This window comes from Salvia miltiorrhiza, chromosome 6, assembly GCF_028751815.1.
Source record: "Salvia miltiorrhiza cultivar Shanhuang (shh) chromosome 6, IMPLAD_Smil_shh, whole genome shotgun sequence".
Classification (NCBI taxonomy): Eukaryota; Viridiplantae; Streptophyta; class Magnoliopsida; order Lamiales; family Lamiaceae; genus Salvia; species Salvia miltiorrhiza.
This window is the reverse complement of record NC_080392.1, coordinates 14010511-14032743: the sequence shown is the minus strand read 5'-3', so window position 1 is coordinate 14032743 and position 22233 is coordinate 14010511. Positions and strand designations below refer to the sequence as shown.

The following is a 22233-nucleotide window of genomic DNA, read 5'->3' as shown; positions in this document are numbered from 1 at the left end:
GGCATGGGCCTATATTGGTCTAATCTCGCTGACTAGAGTCCTTTGCTAAAAAGATTAGGCCCATTTAATTGTGCACGTGACTCTGGTGGGTCTCTCCAAGAGCACGTGATATCCCAACATCCACCGATTTTTATTTCATCATCACATAAAAGTTTTTAATTCCAAGCAGACCCCAAAAATATGCCATGATAGAAATAAAGGTCCCCCAATCTTATCAATATTAATGTTGCGAGCCCGCTTTTCCCATAATTATAACTATCGATTATCGACAACATAGTGGCCGCTATCTCCCTCGCTTCCCCCTCTCTCTAGCTGCAAGAAAAACCCTAGTTTCGGAGTAGGATTAGGGTTCGACCAATTAATTGGTGTTTTTCTTTCTTTTCTACTCTTTCTTGTAGCTTAGCTTCTACAATTTCCTTTACCCGCGAGTTTTTAGATTCCTTTTTCTCGATTAAGTCTTTTGGGAGCTCCGTTTTTGGATCTGTGAGCTATGGATACTCGCAAAAGAGGCAGAGCTGAATTTGCTAACGGTGGCGGTTTCAAGAAATCTAAGCCAGGTATATATTCTTGCGAGTTAGGTTCGAATTCGCGCTTTAACTTTGTATTAGTCGCATCAGTGTCTTTGGGGAGATGGATTTTTCCCATCATTAGCCGTCTCCTCTCTCCTCTCTCTCTCTCTCTCTCTCTTTTCCATTGCAAAGCTGAGGTAGAAGTGTTTCTTGGTTATTTCGATGGAGTTTTAAATTTTAATTGCTTTCATGTAGCTATGTGTATTAGTCGTTTGAGTTTCTAGATACGCTGAAACTTACGTGTTTTTTGCTGTGGTTGTGGCGGGAAAATATGCAAAGAAACAATAGTTGGATCTTTAATAGCTGTTAAATAAGTACTCAAATAAGAACTCAATGCGGTTCTGCTGGTTAATTTCTTCAGATAAAGTATTTTCTTTTCTTTCTTTTTTTTAATGTGAAACCACTCAAATGAGGATTTTGGTGTAGTTTATGTTGTGGGTTGTATTTGTTATTCTCGGTTGGTAAGTAGCAGTATTTTGTTAATCTTTCAAGAGTTTGTTCTAAAATTTTGGATGCTAGTAAGTGTCATTGATATTATTAATCATTATATGAACAATGGTAAGAATCAATACAAATTCTAACTGAGAAGAAGTAATTAATGTCTTGCAACAGAAATGGACTCCTTATCAAGTGGTATAGGGAGCAAATCGAAGCCATGCACGAAGTTTTTCAGGTTCAAATCTCAACCTACCTAATATAATATTTGAAGTTTTAATACTTAAACAGGCAGGCACTAATGTTAGTTTTAATAAAAGTTTGTAGTATTTTCCCTAGCAAATCTGGTTATAGTCAACACTAAGGGTTTATTCTTGGATGCAGCATGGGTTATGGCCCTGAAGAAGTTCAGTAACCAATTTCTTGCTTGATATTTAGCAGATTTCTTCACCAATTCACACTATTGGCATATTATCCAGATTTGATCTGCATGAAAATAGTGTTTACGGCTTACTTGATATGTGTTAATCAATCAATTTTATTCAAATAAGTTGCCAGAATACTTGTCATCTTAATCAATCAATTTTATTCAAATAAGTTGCCAGAATACTTGTCATCTAATATGCAATGTAGCTTCTTGTTACTTGCCTTATGTCACATTTAGCATTTAAGCATTCAGCTGAATCTCTCAATTCATGCACATTGTTGAGTAATTATTTTCATAAGTGTGTTATCAGCCTTTAAATACATAATAATTATTTGGTCACAGCTTTGTCTATGTTCAAGGTCATGTTTCTGTTTCTACGATGGAACAACTTGGTTAGATTTATGATATTTTGCCTTAATCTGGGTTCTCTCTGTATGTGATGTGGATAGATAGAAATAAAATAATCTGTAGGAACTAAATATGTCGACTTTCTGGGTAACTTTTTGCTGAATATCCAGAGGAACTGGTATGAATGTTGAGTCTGTGTCTTAAATGAACATATTCTTTAATGATGCAAGACTTGACAGTCTGTTTGTAATATGGGAAAATGAAAATGAAAAAAAAAAAAGAAGAAGCAGTTTTTACTGATTTACATAGTTGAGCAAAGAAAGGAACTTTTGGAATGGCATCTATTCTTGAAGATCTTGATCGCTGGAGGCATCTCCAATTGCACAAGGTTGTCCCTCATATTAGAGGAAGGAATATCCGAAGGATATGGGACACATCTCTTTAGTCTCCAACACATTCTTCTAATCATCTATAGTTCTTTGTCATTCCATGTTGATGGTGATTTAGGTGTGATAATTTCATTTAAAAAGGAAAAAGGAAAGAAGCCACTTGCTGGGACTAATGCTAAGTAGGCAAGAAGCTAATAGTTGACTTATGCATGCATGTTTTATTTTGAAAGCCAGTTAATTGATATGTAGGTATAATTAGAAGTATCTTTGTATTACAACGTCCTATATATGAGTGGTACTATATTAGACCAGTGTGTATCAGTGCTTTTGGCAAAAAAATGATAGAAGGGTTCATTGCTTTTCCTGTCCAACGAGTAAGAACTTTCTGCAGCAGTTGTATAATTAGTTTTTGTTGTTTCTGCAGCACTTCTGGTTGTCCCTTTGGCGAGAATTGCCATTTCCTGCACTTTGTTCCTGGTGGCTACAATGCTGTTGCTCAGATGATGAACTTGGCCCCCGCTCCGACCCCGAGAGCAGGCGGAGGTCCCATGCATGCCCAGAATGGTTCTGCTCCGGGTGCCGTTAAAACCAAAGTATGCAACAAATTCAAAAGTGAAGGAGGCTGCAAATTTGGAGACAAATGCCACTTCGCACACGGGGAATGGGAGCTCGGTAAACCCATTGCACCGTCTCATGAGGATCCCCGTGGTGGTGGTGGTGGTGGAGCTATGCCCGGCAGGTTTGGCGGTGGCCGAATGGAGCCACATGTACCGGGGCCTGCAGCCAGCTTTGGCGCATCAGCCACTGCCAAGATCAGTGTGGATGCTTCCCTAGCTGGCGCTGTCATTGGGAAAGGAGGAGTGAACTCGAAGCAGATATGCAGGCAAACGGGGGCCAAGCTATCGATCAGAGACCACGAGACAGATCCGAATCTCAGAAACATTGAGCTTGAAGGTACATTTGAACAAATTCAGCAAGCGAGTGCGATGGTGAGGGAGCTGATCGTGAGCATCGGGCCAGGGGGAGGGCCTGGCAAGGGCTTCGGGGGAGGTGGGGGACCGGCTTCCACTGGTAGCAACTTCAAGACGAAGCTATGTGAGAATTTCACCAAAGGGTCGTGCACGTTTGGGGAGAGATGCCATTTCGCACATGGGGCAGCCGAGCTGCGGAAAACGGGCTAAGGAGTGTGAGTGTTGTAGCAGCGGTGGTCGAATTTTGTGAAACTTTTTGGTTCTAGCTGTGCAAAGGTAGTGAAGTGATAGATTTGATTATGTAGCAGCTTTGGTAATTGGTAGTGGCTTAAGACGAGTACAGCATTATTGAGTAGCTAGCTGTGAGGAATCATGTCTCGGCTTATGTTTGTTTTGTTACAGTTTTTATTTTTGGCTATTTACTCGTGTTAAATAGTTGATGCATCCTTCTATTAGTATTAAACAGTATTTTCTTAAAGTTGTGCATAACTGTGTGTAGGCCTAATGATATTGTAGCTAATGCCCAATGTTAAAGATTTTAATAGTAAATGTTTTAGTTTTTGGTCTATCATAATACAGGCACTTAAAATAGGGTTAATTGCATGTAATATTATGAATGTTAATTGCATATAATATTATGAATTTTGTTTGAAATTCATTTTTTTCGCAATCTTAAAAAAATTTATTTTTTACAAATACTTTGATATTTGTTCAATTTCCTTGCGATTTTTTTTTACAATGATCGAAAAAATGACATAGCAGTGATGTGGATTTAATTTACACGTAACACCGACGTGGAATATATATGAATTTTAAATTATACATATAATATTAAATAATAATAATAAAAAAGCTCAAATTTCTTTTAATTCCTTCTTTTTTCACGCAAAAGGGAATTAATTCCTTAGCTTTCCAGAATCGCACATATTACTTCATAATTAATCTTCTTGTCGAAAGCCTCCAGTGCCGGTGCTTTGTCGATTGTCGATTGTTGGCGCCGATGCTTTGCCAATTACTGGCGTTGGTGGGCAATACGCTCACGAAGATCGGGCAATACACCGATTGTTGGCCGGTGCTTTGCCGATTACTAGTGGTGTGACAGAAGGGGAAATTTGGGTGATTTTAATCAAAGTCGTCGTTTCCCGCCATGGCTTACAGGTCAGGCGGCAATTTCTTTCGACATTGCTTGTTTACACCTACAAACAATGAAATTAGAGGGAGAATCAAAAGAGAATTAAAAAGAAGACATCTTGTAGATTGAAGAAGAAGGAAACGAGAAAGAAAAAGAGGGAAAATGGTGTACAACGCGATGAGAGAGGAAAAGAGGAAGAAAACTATCGGGGGTGCAATAATACTGAAACGGGAGGAAGAAAAGGGAAGCTGCGTTTAGTTTGAGAACTAGAATTTTAATGTTTAATTCTACATATTTTATCACCAAACAGAAACACAACATTTAATTTACGGGAATGGCGTGTTCCGGCGAACCACATCAGCGTCACGTCGATTCTGATTTGAGAGGAAAAAAAATCATAGGGAAATTGAACAAATGACAAAGTATTTGATAAAAAAAAATGTAAATTTTAAAGATCGTGTGGAAAATGAATTTCGGGCAAAATTCGTGACATTATATGCAATTAAACCTTTACAATAGTATTTTCTTAAAGTTGTGAACAAGTGCTCGTTTGATTAAGTAGATGAATGAAAAGTGAATGAAATCAAATAAAGGAGTGAAATAGTAACAATACTCATTATTTTTAGGAAGTGATTGGTACGATGGAATGGAGGTGGGAATAGAATGGTGATTCCTAACTTCATTCCATACATTTGTTTGGTATATTTTCTTTATAAGAACCATCATTCCTACATCTATGGGAATCACCATTTCTTCTACCTATCATAATATTAGCTATTTCATTCCATTCTTAATCCTTTTAAATTTAAATTTTGACATGTATATATATTTGTATGAAACATGTATATATGAAACGTATACCATCATCATCATCATCATCATCATCATTATTATTATTATTCAAAATATAAAAAGTATTTTTAAAAATAAATATTATTAACTTTAGATAAGCAATAGTCTAATATATGAATCCGATTGATGCAACATATTACACAATTATATATAATAAGATTTTACGTATTTATTTTATATAATTTGTCTCATTCTTTCTTTCATGTTTCTATTATATATATATATATATATAGAGAGAGAGAGAGAGAGAGAACTACATTATTTGTGAGAACGTGAGAATCATCAAATCTAATTCATCCACTGTAAAAATTAATTTATTCACTATTAAAATTAATGCACTAAAAAAAAAATTGCTCTCTTCAGGATTCGAACCCAAGATCTGCATTCATCCAACAGTATAATGCATCCACCGTAGATTTTGATGATCGAATGGCTGAAAATGATTCTCCGTTCTTTTTTTTATTTAGTGGTTCTTTCTTGAACCTCTCCCTATATATATATATATATATATATATATATATATAACCATAAATAAAAGAAGACCGGAGAACCATTTTCAGCCATTCGATCATCAAGATCTACGGTGGATGCATCATCTTGTTGGATGAATGCAGATCCTGGGTTCGAATCCTGAAGGGAGCATTTTTTTTTAATTTTTTAGTGCATTAATTTTAACAGCGAATGCATTAATTTTTACAGTGGATGCATTAGATTTGATGGTTCTCCCGTTCTCACAAATAATATAGTTCTCTCTAGAACCACACCCTATATATATATATATATATATATATATATATATATATATATATATATCTTGTTTAGTCTTAACATAAATTAAGTATTAATTAATTCAAATGTTTAAGTTCTATAAAGTTAAAGAAATTAAAAAAAATAGAATTACAAATACTTAAATCTATCCATAATCATTATTTAAAAAAAATTGTAAGAAAAAGGTGTATATCCTATAGAACTATATATTACATCCACAAAAATATCATTTTAATTTAAAATTTTAAATTTTTTTCGTCAAAAACATCAATAAAATATTTATCTACTCAATTATATTTATAATTTTTATACTTTTAAAGTGATGTAAAGGGTAAATTAATAAAATAAAATAATTTCAATAAATTCCATAACTTTATTTCTAGCTACCTATCATAGGAAAGGAATCAAACAAAGAATCACAATTCCATTCCTTTGATATTCCTTATGCATACCAAGCATAGGAATCACGTAATGTTTGTTATTCCTTTCTCATCTTCATTCCATTCCTACTTCCATTCCCCCCTTATTCCATTCCATCATACCAATTATCTTTTTTTTTAAACTAACAGTATTAAATAAAGAAATTTAAAGGCCGCGCCACATGAGACTCGAACCCAAGATCTTTGACCTTACGCATTAACCCCTTACAGCTTAACCAACACACGCACACATCATACCAATCATCTCCTTATTGAGTATTTGGTTTAACAATGGAAATGAATCATTAGTAACAGATTCCCTTTCTTTGATTTGTTTCCCCTCTATTTTGTGGGGTAACAAATTGGGTGATTGAGTTACCCTCAAGTAAGGGTAATTGTTAACTCATTACCCAAACCAAGCAATAATTAATGGATTCAATTAATTGAATACCTTTAAAACCTCTAAAAACACCCACTACAAGAAAAGCTATCGGACACCGACGGAATTACCGACGGAATTAATTCCGTTACAAAATAACGACCGAATAACGACGGATTAACGACGGAAATACTCTTTCATACATAGCGACGGATTTACCGACGGGTGTTGGCGGGAATCTTTCCCGCTACATTACCGACGGAATTACCGACGGATCACCGATGGAAAATTACCGACGGAAAGTTTTCCGTTGTTATTTCTTTTTTTTTTAATTTTCGCGATTTTAAAAATTGCAGATAGCAACGGACAATTCCGTTGCTATTTACCGACGGACGATATTCCGTTGCTAATAATTATTTTAAATAACCGAAAATATTTATTTTAAACATAACAACGGAATTCACGTCCGTTGCTAAATAGCAACGGAAGTTTCCGTTGCTATTCCGTTGCTAATAATTAATTCAAATAACCGAAAATATTTATTTTAAAAATAACAACGGAATTCAAGTCTGTTGCTAAATAGCAACGGAATTCACGTCCGTTGCTAAATAGTAACGGAATTGTCCGTTGCTATTCCGTTGCTAATAATTAATTCAAATAACCGAAAATATTTATTTTAAAAATAACAACGGAATTCAAGTCCGTTGCTAAATAGCAACGGAATTCACGTCCGTTGCTAAATAGTAACGGAATTGTCCGTTGCTAATAATTAATTCAAATAACCGAAAATATTTATTTTAAAAATAACAACGGAATTCATGTCCGTTGCTAAATAGCAACGGAATTCACGTCCGTTGCTAAATAGGAACGGAATTGTCCGTTGCTATTCCGTTGCTAATAATTAATTCAAATAACCGAAAATATTTATTTTAAACATAACAACGGAAATTACGTCCGTTGCTAAATAGCAACGGAAGTTTCCGTTGCTATTCCGTTGCTGAGCCCTAAAAATAAGGTGAATGAACCGCGCCTCCTCCTTCATTTTTTCAACACACCTTTCACTTCTATTTCTCAAAATTCCTAAATTTCCCCCCTCCGATTCCCCATTTCCGGCGACTCCCGCTGCGTGCTCCCCTCCGGCGACTCGTCCACGCCGCCGTTTCCACCGCGCCCCTGCTCGCCCCGCCTCGCTCCGCCCCGCGCCGCTCCGCGCCCTGCGCTGCTGCCCGCCTCGCTCCGCCCCGCGCCGCTCCGCGCCCTGCGCTGCTGCCCGCCCCGCGCCTCGCCGCTGGTCGCCCCGCCTCGCGCCGCTGCTCGCCCCACTGCCCGTCCCACGCCGCGCTGCTGCCCGCCTCGCTCCGCCCCGCGCCGCTCCGCGCCCTGCGCTGCTGCCCGCCCCGCGCCTCGCCGCTGGTCGCCCCGCCTCGCGCCGCTGCCGCCCTGCGCCGCTGCTCGCCCCGCCCTGCGCCGCTGCCCGTCCCACGCCGCGCTGCTGCTCGCCCCGCCCCTCCCTGGCACCGTGTCCTCTGCTGCCAGCGCCGGATTCCTCCGCCGCCACCGGTCCTCCTCCTCCGCGGCCACCGGTCCTCTTCCGCCGCTGCCTGCGTCCGTCGGATTGCTCCATAGGTTTGTAATTTTTTTTTTAATTTCCATTAATTATTTGAAAAATCCTATTATGTTTTATTGTAAATTTTGTATTAATATTCTGTAAAAATATATCTTTCTCTACTTTACTTTTTAAACTAATCACCATAAATTAATTTATGAGAATTCTGAATAATATTACTCACAATATCACATAAAATTGCTAAGTTTTTGGCGTTCATCGTACTCCTTTTATATTTGTAAATAACATTTTTTTTGAGTCGGATTGTAATTGACATATTGTATGATGGAATGAAGATAATATATATATATATCTAACTTGATTCCTCATAATCAGAAGATTTGGATTTAAAATAGAAAAATAAACTTGATTGAATTATAGTATTTTCAAGAAAAATAAACTTGATTGTTAGTTTTATTAAATTATAATTTTATATACTTTGGTTCTTGAATAATTATTAATTCTTTTTTGGATTAATTCTCATTTGTAGTATTTCACTCCACCATTGCTTCTTGAGGAAGAAAAAAAGAAGTCAAGGTGATCGAAAAGAAAAGCTAGTAACAAAACAAGTAAGTTTTCATTACATTATCTTTTGAAATGTTAGTATGGCTCAAATGGTAGCCATTGTGAGATTTTAAAATTTTAGATGAGCATGTATGTAAGTGTATTTATTCTTTTTTTATATATATTTTAGATGAGCATGTATCTAGGTAGTAAATGGAGATTAGGTTGGGGGATGGCTGTGTTCCATCCCATTTTGTTGCTGTGGTGATGGCTTGGAGCCGCGTATGTGCTTTTGTGTTTGATTTATAGATTTTGTGTTCAACATGTGTTATATTAATTATCATACTTAAAAAATCAATAGATTTTAAATTTCTAACATACTTAAATGAACCAAATTGTAGAAATGAGTGAAAATCGTGAGTGGATGTATCGGCGTTTTCTATCTGATGGAGCTTTGAATCCCGATTTTCAAAGAGGTCTTCAAGGTTTCATTGATTACGCTAACAGTAGACGTGATTTAATGGATGGTGAAAAAATTAGGTGTCCGTGTAGGAAATGCGATAATATACGTTTCCATACTAAAAATAATGTTCAGTATCACATTGCAAAGAACGGATTTGTGCGGGATTACCATATTTGGAGGTTTCATGGTGAAATTGAAATGGCCACGACTGAATATCATAATTTTGAAGAAGAAGAGGCTAATGAAGATAATTATCAGAATATGGTTATGGATATTGCTGCATCCCAATATAACATTCAAAACATCGAAGAACCCCCAAATCCGGAAGCCCAATTGTTATATAATATGTTGAAAGCAGCGGATAAAGAGTTGTGGCCCGGTTGCAAAACTCATTCACAATTGTCTCTTGTTGCTCGTGTAATGAGTTTAAAAGCAGAGGGGAATATGTCGGAAAGATGTTTTGATCAGTGGCTTGAGTTGATAAAAGAGATCCTTCCTGATAATTTGGCTCCTACTAATTTTTACGACACTAAAAAGTTACTGAGTGGGATGGGGCTACCTGCGCAAAGAATTGATTGTTGTCCAAATAATTGCATGCTTTATTGGGAGGATGATAGGGATTTGGTTCAGTGTAAGTACTGTGGCGAGTCTCGTTACAAAAATAACAATCGAGACTCCAGAAGCAGTGGAAAGACATTAGTAGCAGCAAAGCGAATGTTCTACTTTCCTCTAACTCCACGTTTACAAAGATTATTTGCTTCTAAAGCCACGGCAGCAAACATGCGTTGGCATGCATCATCTATAGATGACGGGGTTATGCGCCATCCTTCAGACTCACCTGCTTGGAAGCATTTGAATGATATATTTCCTGATTTTACAACAGAGGTGAGGAATGTTAGGTTAGGTTTATCCACAGACGGTTTCCAACCTTTTGGTCAATCGGGCCAGCAATATTCCTCGTGGCCAGTGATTGTTACACCCTACAATCTCCCACCCTGGATGTGTATGAAGGAACAATTTATGTTCCTTACAATCTTGGTCCCTGGACCACGCAACCCAAAGGAAAAACTAGATGTTTTTTTACAACCATTGATTGCAGAGCTTATACAATTATGGAATGTGGGTGTGCTTACATATGATGTGTCGTTGAAGCAAAATTTCAATATGCGAGCAGCTTTACTGTGGACAATTAGCGATTTTCCTGCCTACTCAATGTTATCCGGGTGGAGTACGGCTGGAAGATTAGCTTGTCCACATTGTATGGATGAAACTGAAGCTTTCACTTTATCACATAGTGGCAAGCAATCATGGTTTGACAACCATCGAAAGTTTCTACCAATGAATCATCCTTTCCGAAGGGATAAGAAAAGTTTTATCAAAAATAAGGTGGTTACTGCACAACCACCTCAAGTTCAATCTGGGCAAGAGATATTGGCAGAGATTGAAGCGATGGGATTTGTGAAAGTAACTGAAGATAATCAAGATGCAATTAACAAGGCAGCGAGTCGTAGGCACGGCACAGGGTGGAAAAAACGTAGCATATTTTGGGATTTGCCTTATTGGAAATTCCTTTTAATTCGACACAATTTGGATGTCATGCATGTTGAGAAGAACGTGTTTGATAATGTGTTCAATACAGTGTTGAATGTTCCAGGAAGGACAAAGGATACTATCAAATCTAGAGAAGAGCTTAACATATACTGTTCAAGGCCTGCATTACAAAGAAATCAAGAGACAAACAAGTACCCAAAAGCTTGTTACACGCTTGACACAAATGAGAAGAAGGTGTTGTGTCAATGGGTTAAAACTTTGAGGTTTCCTGACGGTTATGTATCAAATATGGGGAGATGTGTTGATTTGAGTAAGCTGAAGATGTTTGGGATGAAGAGTCATGATTGTCATGTTTTCATGCAGCGCATCTTACCAATTGCTTTCCGTGAATTGCTTCCCGTCCATGTATGGAATGCAATCACAGAACTCAGTTTGTTTTTTAAAGACTTGTGCTCCCGGAACATTCAGAATGAAGATATGTGCAGACTTAGTGACATGATCCTAATCACTATATGCAAGCTTGAACGGATTTTTCCTCCTAGCTTTTTTGATTCAATGGAACATCTCCCCGTCCATTTAGCTGACGAAGCACGACTTGCAGGCCCAGTACAATTTCGATGGATGTACCCATTTGAGAGGTAATCCATAAATTTTATAGAAATTATATACACTTCAAACATATTTTTAGTATGATATGTTGATTAATATATAGGTACCTGCGAAAGTTGAAAAATAATGTGAGGAATAAAGCTAGAGTAGAAGGATCTATTTGCAATGCATACATCGTGGAAGAAGCATCCACATTCTGCTCCTATTATTTTGAGGAACATGTGAGAACCAAACATAGGAATGTGCCACGTAATTTCGATACTCAAGATCCTATTAGGTTTGATGGACATCCTGATAGACTGTCCGTTTTCAAACAAACGGGACATTCTTTTGGGAAAATGCCTACGAGATACCTTGATAGCAAAGAGTATCATGCTGCTCACACATATGTCGTATTGAATTGTATAGAAGTTACCCAGACATATCTCAAGTAAGTATTTCACTAAAATTAGTATAATTTATTATTTCACATATGAATTTAACTCACACATTATATGCTTCAAGGTTATTTGTCGAATCATTGCGCATATTGGGGATGTCTGAGGGGGAAATTGATAGTAAGATGGAAACTGAATTTTCGAGATGGTTCGAATCATACGTGAGTTTTATTTGCCAATTTTAGTACTCTATTCCAAATTACTTTCCAACCTTTTTACCTTACTCATCCGTTGTTCCAATATTTTAGGTGGCGAACCTTGTTAATAATGTGACGAATCAGTTCCTTATTAGTCTTTCTAGAGGGCCCTTAACAATGATATCAACATATCCCGGCTACTTTGTTAATGGATTCAAATTTCATACGCTTTCACATGGTACATCTCGAGCCACTATGAATAGTGGAGTGTGCATTAGGGGTGCAGATAATAATTGCGAGCTTGATTATTATGGTCGTTTGGAAGAGGTGTGTGAGCTTGAGTATCAAGGTCTGCCAAAGAAGACAACCACACTATTTAAGTGTGACTGGTTTGATCCGGGACGGAATGGGACATTGGTGCATCCCCAATACAAATTGGTGTCTATAAACCACACCAAAAAGTATGGAAAGTACGAACCTTTTGTGTTAGCAGATCAGGCAATTCAAGTGTACTATTGTACTTATCCAAGTAAAACTCAATCTAAAAAAGATTGGTGGGAGGTGTGTAAGATAAAAGCTAGATCTAAAGTTGAAGTACCAACTGAAGCATCTACTGTGGAGGTCGACCAACCCTTTCAAGATGAATTTATGAGCTCAATACACACAATTACAGATGATGCACCCAACATAGTTCATCCTAGTGGCGACTTGATAGATATGGATGATGAAGTGGAAGAAGAGGAAGATACAGTGATTAGTGAAGAAGAAGATAATGATGATGATGATGATGATGATGATGATGACTATTAGAGTTAGTTTATTTGCCTTTATATGAAGATAATTTATTTATGTGATGATAGAGATTTTTGTTTACAATTGTTAATAGTAAATTTTATTTGGTTTTTGAAGATGGTGGGAGGAGGTTCTAGTGGTAGGGGAGGAGGTTCTAGTGGTAGGGGTGCTGCATCATCCGCAGGACACCCTACATCATCCACAGGATCAGATGGAGGGATTGCTGCATCTGTACGGGATATACAGCTGACTCATTCACCTTCATCTTCGGCATCGGTCCCTACTGAGGCATCAGAGGCTACACAGACTGGACGTACTACACTCATCATCAAATATGGGTATAATTTTTATAGTTATACAATCTTATGAATTAATAAATGATATTTCTGTTCTAATGACTTTGAATATTAATTGTAGGAATTTACATCCCTTGGGGCTGTCTACAAGCTTTGGCATGCTTGTGCTGCGCGGAGGTATAGTGATTTTGTCCATGACATCAAGGAAAGGAGGAGCAAGAGGCCTCCTTTTATTCACGAGGACCACTGGCCTAATTGGAATAAGTACTGGGACTCTGATGAAGTCAAAGCCAAATCAGAGATAGCGAAAAAGTGTAGGATGTCTGAGCCTTTAGGTCCTGGAACTGGTCAAGCGAAGCACAAAGGAGGTTCGAGGTCTATTCTTCAGTATGCTGAAGAAGTGGTACGTTGAAATTGTATTCATATTGCATTTTTCATTGACATTCATATTTAAAATTTTATATTTGTTATGTTTTTAAAAGGGTAAGAGAAAAGGAGTGGAGCCGACTGAATGTTTGTATGATGCTTATGAGATCCTTCATAAGAACAAGGATGGCACTTATACAGACGAGAGGTCTAGACGGATTGGAGTATGTAGTAAAGTTTTAATTACTTATTCAATTATTATATTTGTTGCTCAAATTCTTAAGTACTAACTCCTGATGCGTATTGTAGGAAAAAGTGCAGGATATAGTTGTTTCTCAGAGTCAGACTGTGGATGATGATTCTGATCCGCCAGAGATCGATATGAACAAGGTGTACGTGGAGGCTGTTGGTGGACTCGACAAGAAGAAGAGAATGTTTGGAGTTGGTGGACTTGCAGCCAGCTTACGGAGTAGTGAGCAGTCGAGTGGTACATCTCAGTTTCAGGGCCCTCTTGTCGATCCTCAACGATTTATGGACGTGGAGCAGCAATTACAGGATGCATTAGTGGAGATAGCACGTCAAAAGGAGGAGATGAGGCAGAAAGATGAGCAGACCAATGCTCGATTTCAGGCTCAGCAGCGTATGTTCGAGGAGATATTGGCTAGGCTTCCACCTGGACCCACTCCACCCACTGGACCATCATCTTGATTATGTTGTGTTTTTGTATTTTGAATACTTGAATATTTCTATTATATATTTGTGAACATTTGAATAATTTGTTAAGTTATGACTATTCGAATGCTAATTTAAATATCATTTGGTGTTTTCGATATTGATGGTTATATAGTTGAAAAGAAGCGTGTAACAGGACGTCGTTAAATTGTATAATGCAAATTAAAAAAAAAAATTGTATTAAAAAATACCGACGGAATTTAATTCCGTTGCTAATACCCGCACGAAAATTACCGACGGAATTTGATTCCGTTGCTAATACACGTACGAAAATTACCAACGGAATTTGATTCCGTTGCTAATACCCGCACGAAAATTACTGACGGAATTTGATTCCGTTGCTAATACACGTACGAAAATTACCAACGGAATTTGATTCCGTTGCTAATACCCGCACGAAATTTACCGACGGAATTTGATTCCGTTGCTAATCGCGACGGAAAATTCCGTTGCTATTTCCGTCGGTAAGTCTAGACGATGCCGTCGTCGTCCCCTTGCAGCCGGCGGGCATTCCGTTGCTATTCCGTCGGTAAGTTAGCAACAGATTTAATTTCCGTCGGTAAAAATTTTACCGACCTTATTTTAAGCGACGTACGCGCGCCGTCGTTAATCCGTCGGTATTAGTATTTAGCAACGGAATTTTTGACTTTACCGACGGAATTTTCCGTCAGTAATCGGTCAGATTCTTGTAGTGACCCAACCAAACGTGAGCTAAGTGTGTCGGCTAATGGTAGTGTAGATAATGTCCAATGTTAAAGATTTTAATGGTAGAGGTTTTAGTTGTGGGTTTATCATTATGCAGTCTTTTAAAATATTGGGTAAATATTATTTTTTTGTTCATCGTTTCAGTATTTTTTTCAAAATGTCCCACCCTAAGGTTAATTACAAAACAATACTCATCGTTTCATATTTTTTCTTGTTTGTGATCCGTAAAAATAATTCAACAATAGATAATTGACGTGTTCCGGTGAATAGTCATGTTGTCAATACACATGGAATAAAATAATAATAAAAAAACAAAAAAAATCCACATAATTAAAAACGCATTCTGAAAATCAAATAAACAATACGGTTCAACACGATTTCTACGTTTCTTCAACCCTTAGAAAAAAATCACACACATCTCTCATGTGGCCACACCTATGAAGGAACACACAACCACCTTCTTCCGCCCTCTGCCGCCCATAGCCTCTGTCACCTCCTCAGCTGCCGCCACGCTTAGGACACGCGATCCTCGAACAAGGGCACATCTGTCACCGCCGATCAGGATCAGGACACCTTCATCGCCGCCGATCAGGATCGGGATCCAATTTTGAACTAGGGCAACTCCACCTATTAGGACACACAATTCTCGAACAAGCAAGTGAAGCTTCTTATGTCTCAAAAATTCCACCCTGAACAGGAAAATCTGATTTGTTTTATGCAATTCTCATTTTTCATAATGTTGATTTATGTTTCCATTTCCTCAAAACTTATTTATGTTCTGGTTTATTCGTGTTCTCATTTTCCATGGAGTTTATGCATATTCTCATTTCTTAAGTTGTTTTCTGCAATTCAATTTATTCATGTTCTCATTTGCTCGAACCTTGCTAAATGGTGGATTCAATTTATAAATGATGTCAATTTAGGAAATTTTTGTTTAGCAAATTTATTTGTGGCTGAAACTTAATCAAAGTTATTGTTGGTTGTATTTGTTTTTGACATCTTATAAAGTTCCTCTTCATTGTTCATTGTAGAGAATGTAAACTTTCGGGTTTATGCTTAGGATATGGTATGACGGAGTTTTTGTTAGCAAGAATCAATATATAGGAGAAGTTTTTGGACATCCATGAATATGATGTTTCTAAGTGCGAGGAGTCATTTATTAATGAGTTGTTGTTTGTTGATTTTTGGTCTAGATATGGATTCAAGGACAAAGAAAACAGGTGAATTTACATTTATGAATGTTGATGAGGATGATGAGACCGATTTTGTTAGTCTTGCATTGAAGTTTGTTGATGATAAAAAGATTATGGAAGTTTTCTGTGAGTGCAAGAAATATGTAACAGAAGATGTGACAGAGGTAGAACAAGAGAAAGATAAGAGAGTGGATGAAGGGTATTCCACAAGAGGGTTGCATGAATTAGGAGTCACTAATTGGGAGCTTGATGAGAAAATTATTGAAGATGATCCATTATCAAGTGATGATGGGCTGGAGGATATTGATTTCTCTAATGAAGATTATGAGTTTTTTGAAGCTAGAAAAATAAATGAAAGGCCAAATAGAAAAAAGAAGATTGTTTCAAAAAACACTGAAGACAGAGGAAATGGGATTCTACAGGAAGACACTCAAGACAAAGGTGTTGGGCCCCTGAACTGGTGTAAGGGAGGGGGAGGAGAATACACCAGTAGACTATTTTTAAAGTTTAAACTTCTTTCGATAACTGAAGTAAGTAGTGTTGACGTGATTAGTGAAAATCAAGATCAGTTAAAAGAAGGTGTAGATTGATACTGAAAATATTTCAGTGGATAACTTCAGTATGAAGAACAAGTCGACAAACTAATATTTCAGTTACGGCTTCAGTCTAATCAGATGAAATCAGAGTGAGTGTAATAAATCTTACTGACTACCCAAAGGTTTGTCAGTTAGACTGATAACACTTGGTGAGCGGAAACGATTTTAAGGAAATAACCTTTAGTGAATCAGATTGTCAATTTTAAGGTTTCTCTTTTCAAGTTAACAGTTTCAGTATATAAGCTTTGTGCACAGATAGAACATGAAATACTGAAAGCAGTAAATGACACAGAGATTTTTAACGTGGTTCGGAAAACTTTCCTACGTCCACGGTCAGTTGATCACACTGACAATCGATTGCGTTTGTGCTTACGGGTGCACAACAAACCTATCAACTGAAACAAATGTTTCAGTACCAACACACTGGGTTGGATTTCTCTTCTCTTTTCTCAATCTCGCAGATACGCTAAGACTTCACTCGTGTTGCTTGCGGGGGCTGAGAACTCTTCGAGTTTAGACAACCGTCTAAAACTCTAACACTCAAACGCTATTTTCGCTCGATTGAAAAGGGGTGGTTTGAAAATCTTCCAACTAAGATTACTGAGAATAGGCTCTCGAGTAATCAAGGACTAGGCTAAGGATGTATGAATATGGTTGCCTAGACACTTCTAAGAGAGTGTTTATAAATCAGGTGAACTGATTTTTACAACAGGATTTACTCTCTTCTTCGATTCAAGTTTTGATTGCTAAGTAAGTAGCTGACTCGATATTTTGGCAGAGCTTCAGCGTAAGTCTTTGAATCGGTGAGGTTGAAGGTTGTTCCTTGAGCTCTATTTATAGGCGGAGGATGTAAAATAGATCCGTTGGAGGAGATCCTTCTTCAAATACTGCCGTTGACACTTGATTTGATCTGTGTTCAGGGTCTTCGTCCTCTATCTCCCTTTTCGCTGAAATGGGTAAAGTCTTCAGGCATGGGGAGGTGGTGTTACAGTGTAAAGTAATATAGATTAAGTAACTTTGCTCGGTGAAGGACGATTTGCCATATCCCAGCAATATTTAATGCATTGTCCTTTGCATTTAATGTGGCGTGTACCAAAAGATATCCTTTATCTTTATTCGTCTAAGTGATATGTACTTTTTTTTTTTGAGAACCAAGTGATATGTACTTTAATGCATCTTCAGTCCGTCTTTTTGTAGCTTCAGTCCGCTGTATTCTTCTAATCCTTAAACAAGTCTTTAGAGAATGTTTCGACTAAAGATTGCTTCTTCATTCTAGTACAAGTCCTTCATTTATTGTTGCAATAACTTCAGGTGAGCTTCAGTTGGTCAGTACTTCAGTCCAAGTTCTTCAGTCAGGTCTTCATCAGTTTTCAGTCTTCAAGCTTTGCCGCTTCAGTCTAACTAGAAAATTGAACTCTAACACTTGAGTTCGAAAAGAGTCTAGTCTAGAGACAAACGTCTAAGAGTTTTGGAATCATCAAAACAAGGTTAGAATATTTCTTCTATTTTCCAACAAAAGGGAAAGGACATTCTACATGAAAACTCTAAAGTGCATTTTACAGTGGCTGTCATACCAGATGAGGATAACTTAGGTTCATATACTTCTTGTGAATGTTTGGATGAAGAGGACAACAAAAAACTGAAGAGCAAACTCTACACTAAGAGCATCGTATCCCATTTAATGATTTAAAGTGGAGCTTGATATGAGATTTAAGGATGCGAAAGAGTGTTAAGATGTAGTTCAACAATGAGTTGTTGCCAACGACTACAATAGCAAGTGGACAAAGACTTCTTATGGTAAGGTGCAAGTTGTTTATAGTGCAAGATGCAAATGGAGGTTATATGTAAGTTGTTTTAATTATATATGGACAACCTACATTTATAATTAAAACATTGAATGCGACACACTCCTGTGTACGAGCATAAGTTAATATGCAAGTGAATGCAAAGTTTGTGGCTGCCCAGTTCTTACTGAAGCTAAGAAACAATGCAAATATAAATTGTACTTCCTTCGTCCCCCTTTTTTTTCTTTAAAAACAAACACTCGAATGGTGAGGGGTTAGGCAGACTCCCAACTCGTAAATAAAACATCAACCAATATCTCATACACGACAATGTTCTAGTTTACTTTTAGGACCGTCCCACTCAACTTGACATGTTTTTTTTTGTGTAATAAATTTTCACTATAAATATGGATTTATATTCACTTTACACTACAATTTTACTTTCCTTAATGAGATGGAACAGTGAAAATATTTTTATTTCATTTTTCAAATAAATATATATGTTTGTTTTAATTTTTTTTATACTAATACTATCCCTAAAAATTATACATTTATTTTACTTATAATAACTTTAACCACTTTGTTAAAATTCATATTCAAAGTTTACAATTATTTTATTAATAATAACTTTAATAACTTTGTTATCTATATCCAAGATGATATGAAACTCTTTTTTGTGAATGAAAGAATTACAAAACTTATTAACTCTAAAATAAATTTAATTGACTTAAATTATTTTATTTTATAAATTCTTTAAAATAAAATTTAGTACCCTTAATTTGATTTGCTAGATTTCATGATTGATACTACTAAATACACATTCAAAAGTTCATTCAAGTTGATTTCATTTTTTATTTTAGGTCACCTCTCAGGATACATGGTCAGCTGATTTTCATAATTTTTTTGTTCAATAGTAAATATCGTAAATTTAAACGGATATTACAATTTTTATTACATAAAATATTAAAAATAAAATAAAATACTCCAGCTCAAATACTTTCTCTTCTCATTACAAATATCTCACTTTATTTCATTACAAATATGTCATTCTTTTTTTTTTAATTACAAATATCTCATTCTTTTTTTTTAATAATTACAAATGTCTCATTATTCCAAATATCTCACTTTATTCCATTAAAAATATGTCATTCTTTTTTTTTATTTTTTTTAAATTACAAATATCTCATTCGTTTTTTTTTTTTTTTTTTTTTTTTTTAATTACAAATGTCACATTATTCCAATAACCCATTTTTTTAGAACAATTCCAATAACCCATTGTATCTACTTCCTATATATTCCCTCCGTCCCGGTCAAGACGCTACATTTGCTTTTTGGCACGGGATTTAAGGAGTTGTAGATTAATGTTTTAAGTGTGTAATAATAAAGTGATAAAGTAAGAGAGAGAAAGTGATAAAGTAAGAAAGAGAAGGTAATAAAGAAATATTTAATTAGTGTTAATTAAATGTTTAAAATTCCTTATTTTTGCGAAATATATAAATGTAGCATCTTCGTTGGGACGGCCCGAAAAGGAATATGTAGCATCTTGGGTGGGACGGAGGGAGTATTTTTTTAATATCTACATTCGTTAGTCTTGTGCCTAAACTTAATGAGATAATATTTGTAATGAAATGGAAGAAGTATAATATAATTAAAAAATAAATCGTGGGCTTGGGGCCAGTCTCAGTCTCAGCAAGGGTAAATATATAAAAATCACACAGAAAATTCATTACAAAATATAAAAAATACTACAAGAGAAGCAAGCGATGGTCACATAGACGCATCGACCCATTTATTTTTCCATTATTACTAGATTACAACATCTACACTAATAAGTGCCGCGGCCGTGATGCCCGCCGCCGATTTCCGTTTCCTCCGCCGTGTAATCAGGTGTCCTGCCGGTGTTAGCATCATTGCGGCGCTGGGCTTCGCGCTTCTGCTGCTCCGCCTCGTCGACCCTTTCCTCTTTCTTCTCTGTCGCCATTTCCTTCTGGAGAGGATCGCGACTTGTCATCTTCTCGCCCTATATTATATATGCATTTCCAAAGTGCTTCAAATGAGTCAAATATATATGAAACACAATGAATTTATTATAAAACATTAAAATTTTCGTATAGAAGGTTGATTAAAAATTAAATTAGAAATGTCCTATAAAAAAATAATAAATTCAAATAATTTACTATGTTTGAACATCACGAACTCATTCAGATAATGTGATGATACATTTATATCCATATAATAATTTTTCCAAATGAAGAGATTGAAAATGATACTGGGCCAATGAATTACAAAAATACCTTTTCTTGGAGCGTGGCCTTGGTTTTCTCCATGCCAGATTTGGCTGAAGCTGCCATGTCCTTAGCTGACTGCATTTTTTCTTTTCTCAACTTTTTCCTTTTCTAAATAACTCGAAATTGTTTCCTTTGAATTTGTGAAGCGAAAGAGCGGAAGGGGGGAATTTAAACGGTATGAGTGGCGGTTACAGGAAGTTGAGTAGCTGCCACGTGGACAAACAGTTGGCACGTGTCTGATAGGTGTCACCTTGAATATATTAAACTTGTTATAAATAAATTTTGGATATTATCCTCTACAATATCCATAAACGGATAGGTATTATCTTGTTAACAAAAATATGTTTTCATGCTTTCTCAGCTGTTAGTTTCTTATATTTTATATAATAAAAATAAATGGATTGTGTAAACTTTTTGATCATTTAACCAATCCTTCTCTTGAAACTTTTTGGATTTCCTTTTTCAAGTATAAAATGTCCGTGAACAACAGAAGATTATTTATTTATTAGAATTCCGATAAAGATAAAAAAGAAAGCAGAAAGAGATGTAAAAATAAAATATCTGGGCCTGCCTAGCTAGCATTATTTTATTTGTGAGGTTGATGATGGGCTATTTACGGGCCTTGCATAATAATTAGGGCTTATTCTATTCATATTCTTAGTTTTTTTTTAGTACAATCCACATCTAAATAATAATAGTAAATAATTATAAATTTATTATTTTATTTTATAGTTAATAATCCTTAAATTACATTTCCAATTCAAATAATAAATAATTATAAATATATTAATTTATTTTATAATTCATAATTTGTAATACCCCGTTTCCTCGTAGCTAAGTTTAGATTAATTTCGAACTTAGAAGTCAGGATGTTTCACGCCGAATAAAAGAAAATAAATTTATTAATTCCAACAAAAATGATTTACAAAAGCTTTTGTAAATATTTAAGTCATTTAAATTCTTGTGCATTGCATACTAATTTGAAAATGAGTATGTGAAATATTCTATATATAATTAGTATTGATTTTTATAATATTTAAATTATCGTCTATGTTGGACTTTAATTATTTATGCACGTTGGGCTTTAATTTTTATATTTGGGCCTTAACCTTTTAATTCATACTCCCTCCGTCCCTAAAATAAGTTTCTCTTTGGGGACGACACGAGTTTTAAGGAAAAGTGGTAAAGTGTATTGATAGTGGAAAAAAATACTATGTTATAATTAGTATTGAGAGTGGTGAAAAGGTGAAAAAGTGTTATAATTAGTATTGGGAGTGGTGAAAAAGTGAAAAGTAAGAATAAATAAAGTATTATTAGTGGTGAGGTAGTTGTCCAAAAATGAAAAGAAAGAAAGATGAACTTATTTGGGGGACGTCCCAAAAAGGAAAAAGAGGAACTTATTTCAGGGACGGAGGGAGTATTAAGTAGTGAAGATGAAGCCCATTGAGCCCATTAAGCCCAATCAATCCACTAATCCTTGAGCTC

The 22233-nt window shown here is 36.1% G+C and overlaps 4 protein-coding genes across 4 annotated transcripts; 3 read left to right on the top strand and 1 right to left on the bottom strand.

Annotated features, from left to right (window-relative positions):
• The first annotated feature begins 266 nt into the window (after positions 1-266).
• LOC130988842 (zinc finger CCCH domain-containing protein 14-like) lies at positions 267-3583 on the top strand. Its single transcript, XM_057912792.1, has 3 exons — positions 267-557; positions 1182-1242; positions 2593-3583. The coding sequence occupies exons 1-3, from the start codon at positions 491-493 to the stop codon at positions 3347-3349; spliced, it is 885 nt and encodes a 294-aa protein (XP_057768775.1). The 5' UTR covers positions 267-490; the 3' UTR covers positions 3350-3583.
• A 4593-nt stretch (positions 3584-8176) lies between these two features.
• On the top strand, positions 8177-14255 carry LOC130988841 (uncharacterized). The gene is made up of 6 exons (XM_057912791.1): positions 8177-8315; positions 8786-8864; positions 9201-10769; positions 13206-13487; positions 13567-13674; positions 13760-14255. The coding sequence occupies exons 3-6, from the start codon at positions 10746-10748 to the stop codon at positions 14156-14158; spliced, it is 813 nt and encodes a 270-aa protein (XP_057768774.1). The 5' UTR covers positions 8177-8315; positions 8786-8864; positions 9201-10745; the 3' UTR covers positions 14159-14255.
• On the top strand, positions 9203-10724 carry LOC130990533 (uncharacterized). Its single transcript, XM_057914761.1, has 2 exons — positions 9203-10572; positions 10649-10724. The coding sequence occupies exons 1-2, from the start codon at positions 9203-9205 to the stop codon at positions 10722-10724; spliced, it is 1446 nt and encodes a 481-aa protein (XP_057770744.1).
• Positions 14256-20143: 5888 nt separating the features above from the next.
• LOC130988840 (11 kDa late embryogenesis abundant protein-like) lies at positions 20144-20888 on the bottom strand. The gene is made up of 2 exons (XM_057912790.1): positions 20755-20888; positions 20144-20480 (listed from the first exon to the last, which is right to left on the bottom strand). Exons 1-2 carry the CDS (start codon positions 20827-20829, stop codon positions 20286-20288), a joined length of 270 nt encoding a protein of 89 aa, XP_057768773.1. The 5' UTR covers positions 20830-20888; the 3' UTR covers positions 20144-20285.
• Positions 20889-22233: the final 1345 nt, after the last annotated feature.

What these genes read in the sequence shown, in the direction of transcription:
- LOC130988842 (XM_057912792.1), top strand. Translation starts at nt 491, where the DNA reads ATGGATACTCGCAAAAGAGGCAGAGCTGAATTTGCTAACGGTGGCGGT. An exon ending in TTTCAAGAAATCTAAGCCAG is followed by an intron (nt 558 to 1,181) that starts GTATATATTCTT and finishes GTCTTGCAACAG; the next exon opens with AAATGGACTCCTTATCAAGT. An exon ending in CCATGCACGAAGTTTTTCAG is followed by an intron (nt 1,243 to 2,592) that starts GTTCAAATCTCA and finishes TTGTTTCTGCAG; the next exon opens with CACTTCTGGTTGTCCCTTTG.
- LOC130990533 (XM_057914761.1), top strand. Translation starts at nt 9,203, where the DNA reads ATGAGTGAAAATCGTGAGTGGATGTATCGGCGTTTTCTATCTGATGGA. An exon ending in CATAGTGGCAAGCAATCATG is followed by an intron (nt 10,573 to 10,648) that starts GTTTGACAACCA and finishes ATCAAAAATAAG; the next exon opens with GTGGTTACTGCACAACCACC.
- LOC130988841 (XM_057912791.1), top strand. Translation starts at nt 10,746, where the DNA reads ATGCAATTAACAAGGCAGCGAGTC. An exon ending in AATTAACAAGGCAGCGAGTC is followed by an intron (nt 10,770 to 13,205) that starts GTAGGCACGGCA and finishes TATTAATTGTAG; the next exon opens with GAATTTACATCCCTTGGGGC. An exon ending in TTCAGTATGCTGAAGAAGTG is followed by an intron (nt 13,488 to 13,566) that starts GTACGTTGAAAT and finishes TGTTTTTAAAAG; the next exon opens with GGTAAGAGAAAAGGAGTGGA.
- LOC130988840 (XM_057912790.1), bottom strand. Translation starts at nt 20,829, where the DNA reads ATGCAGTCAGCTAAGGACATGGCAGCTTCAGCCAAATCTGGCATGGAG. An exon ending in AGGCCACGCTCCAAGAAAAG is followed by an intron (nt 20,481 to 20,754) that starts GTATTTTTGTAA and finishes TATATAATATAG; the next exon opens with GGCGAGAAGATGACAAGTCG.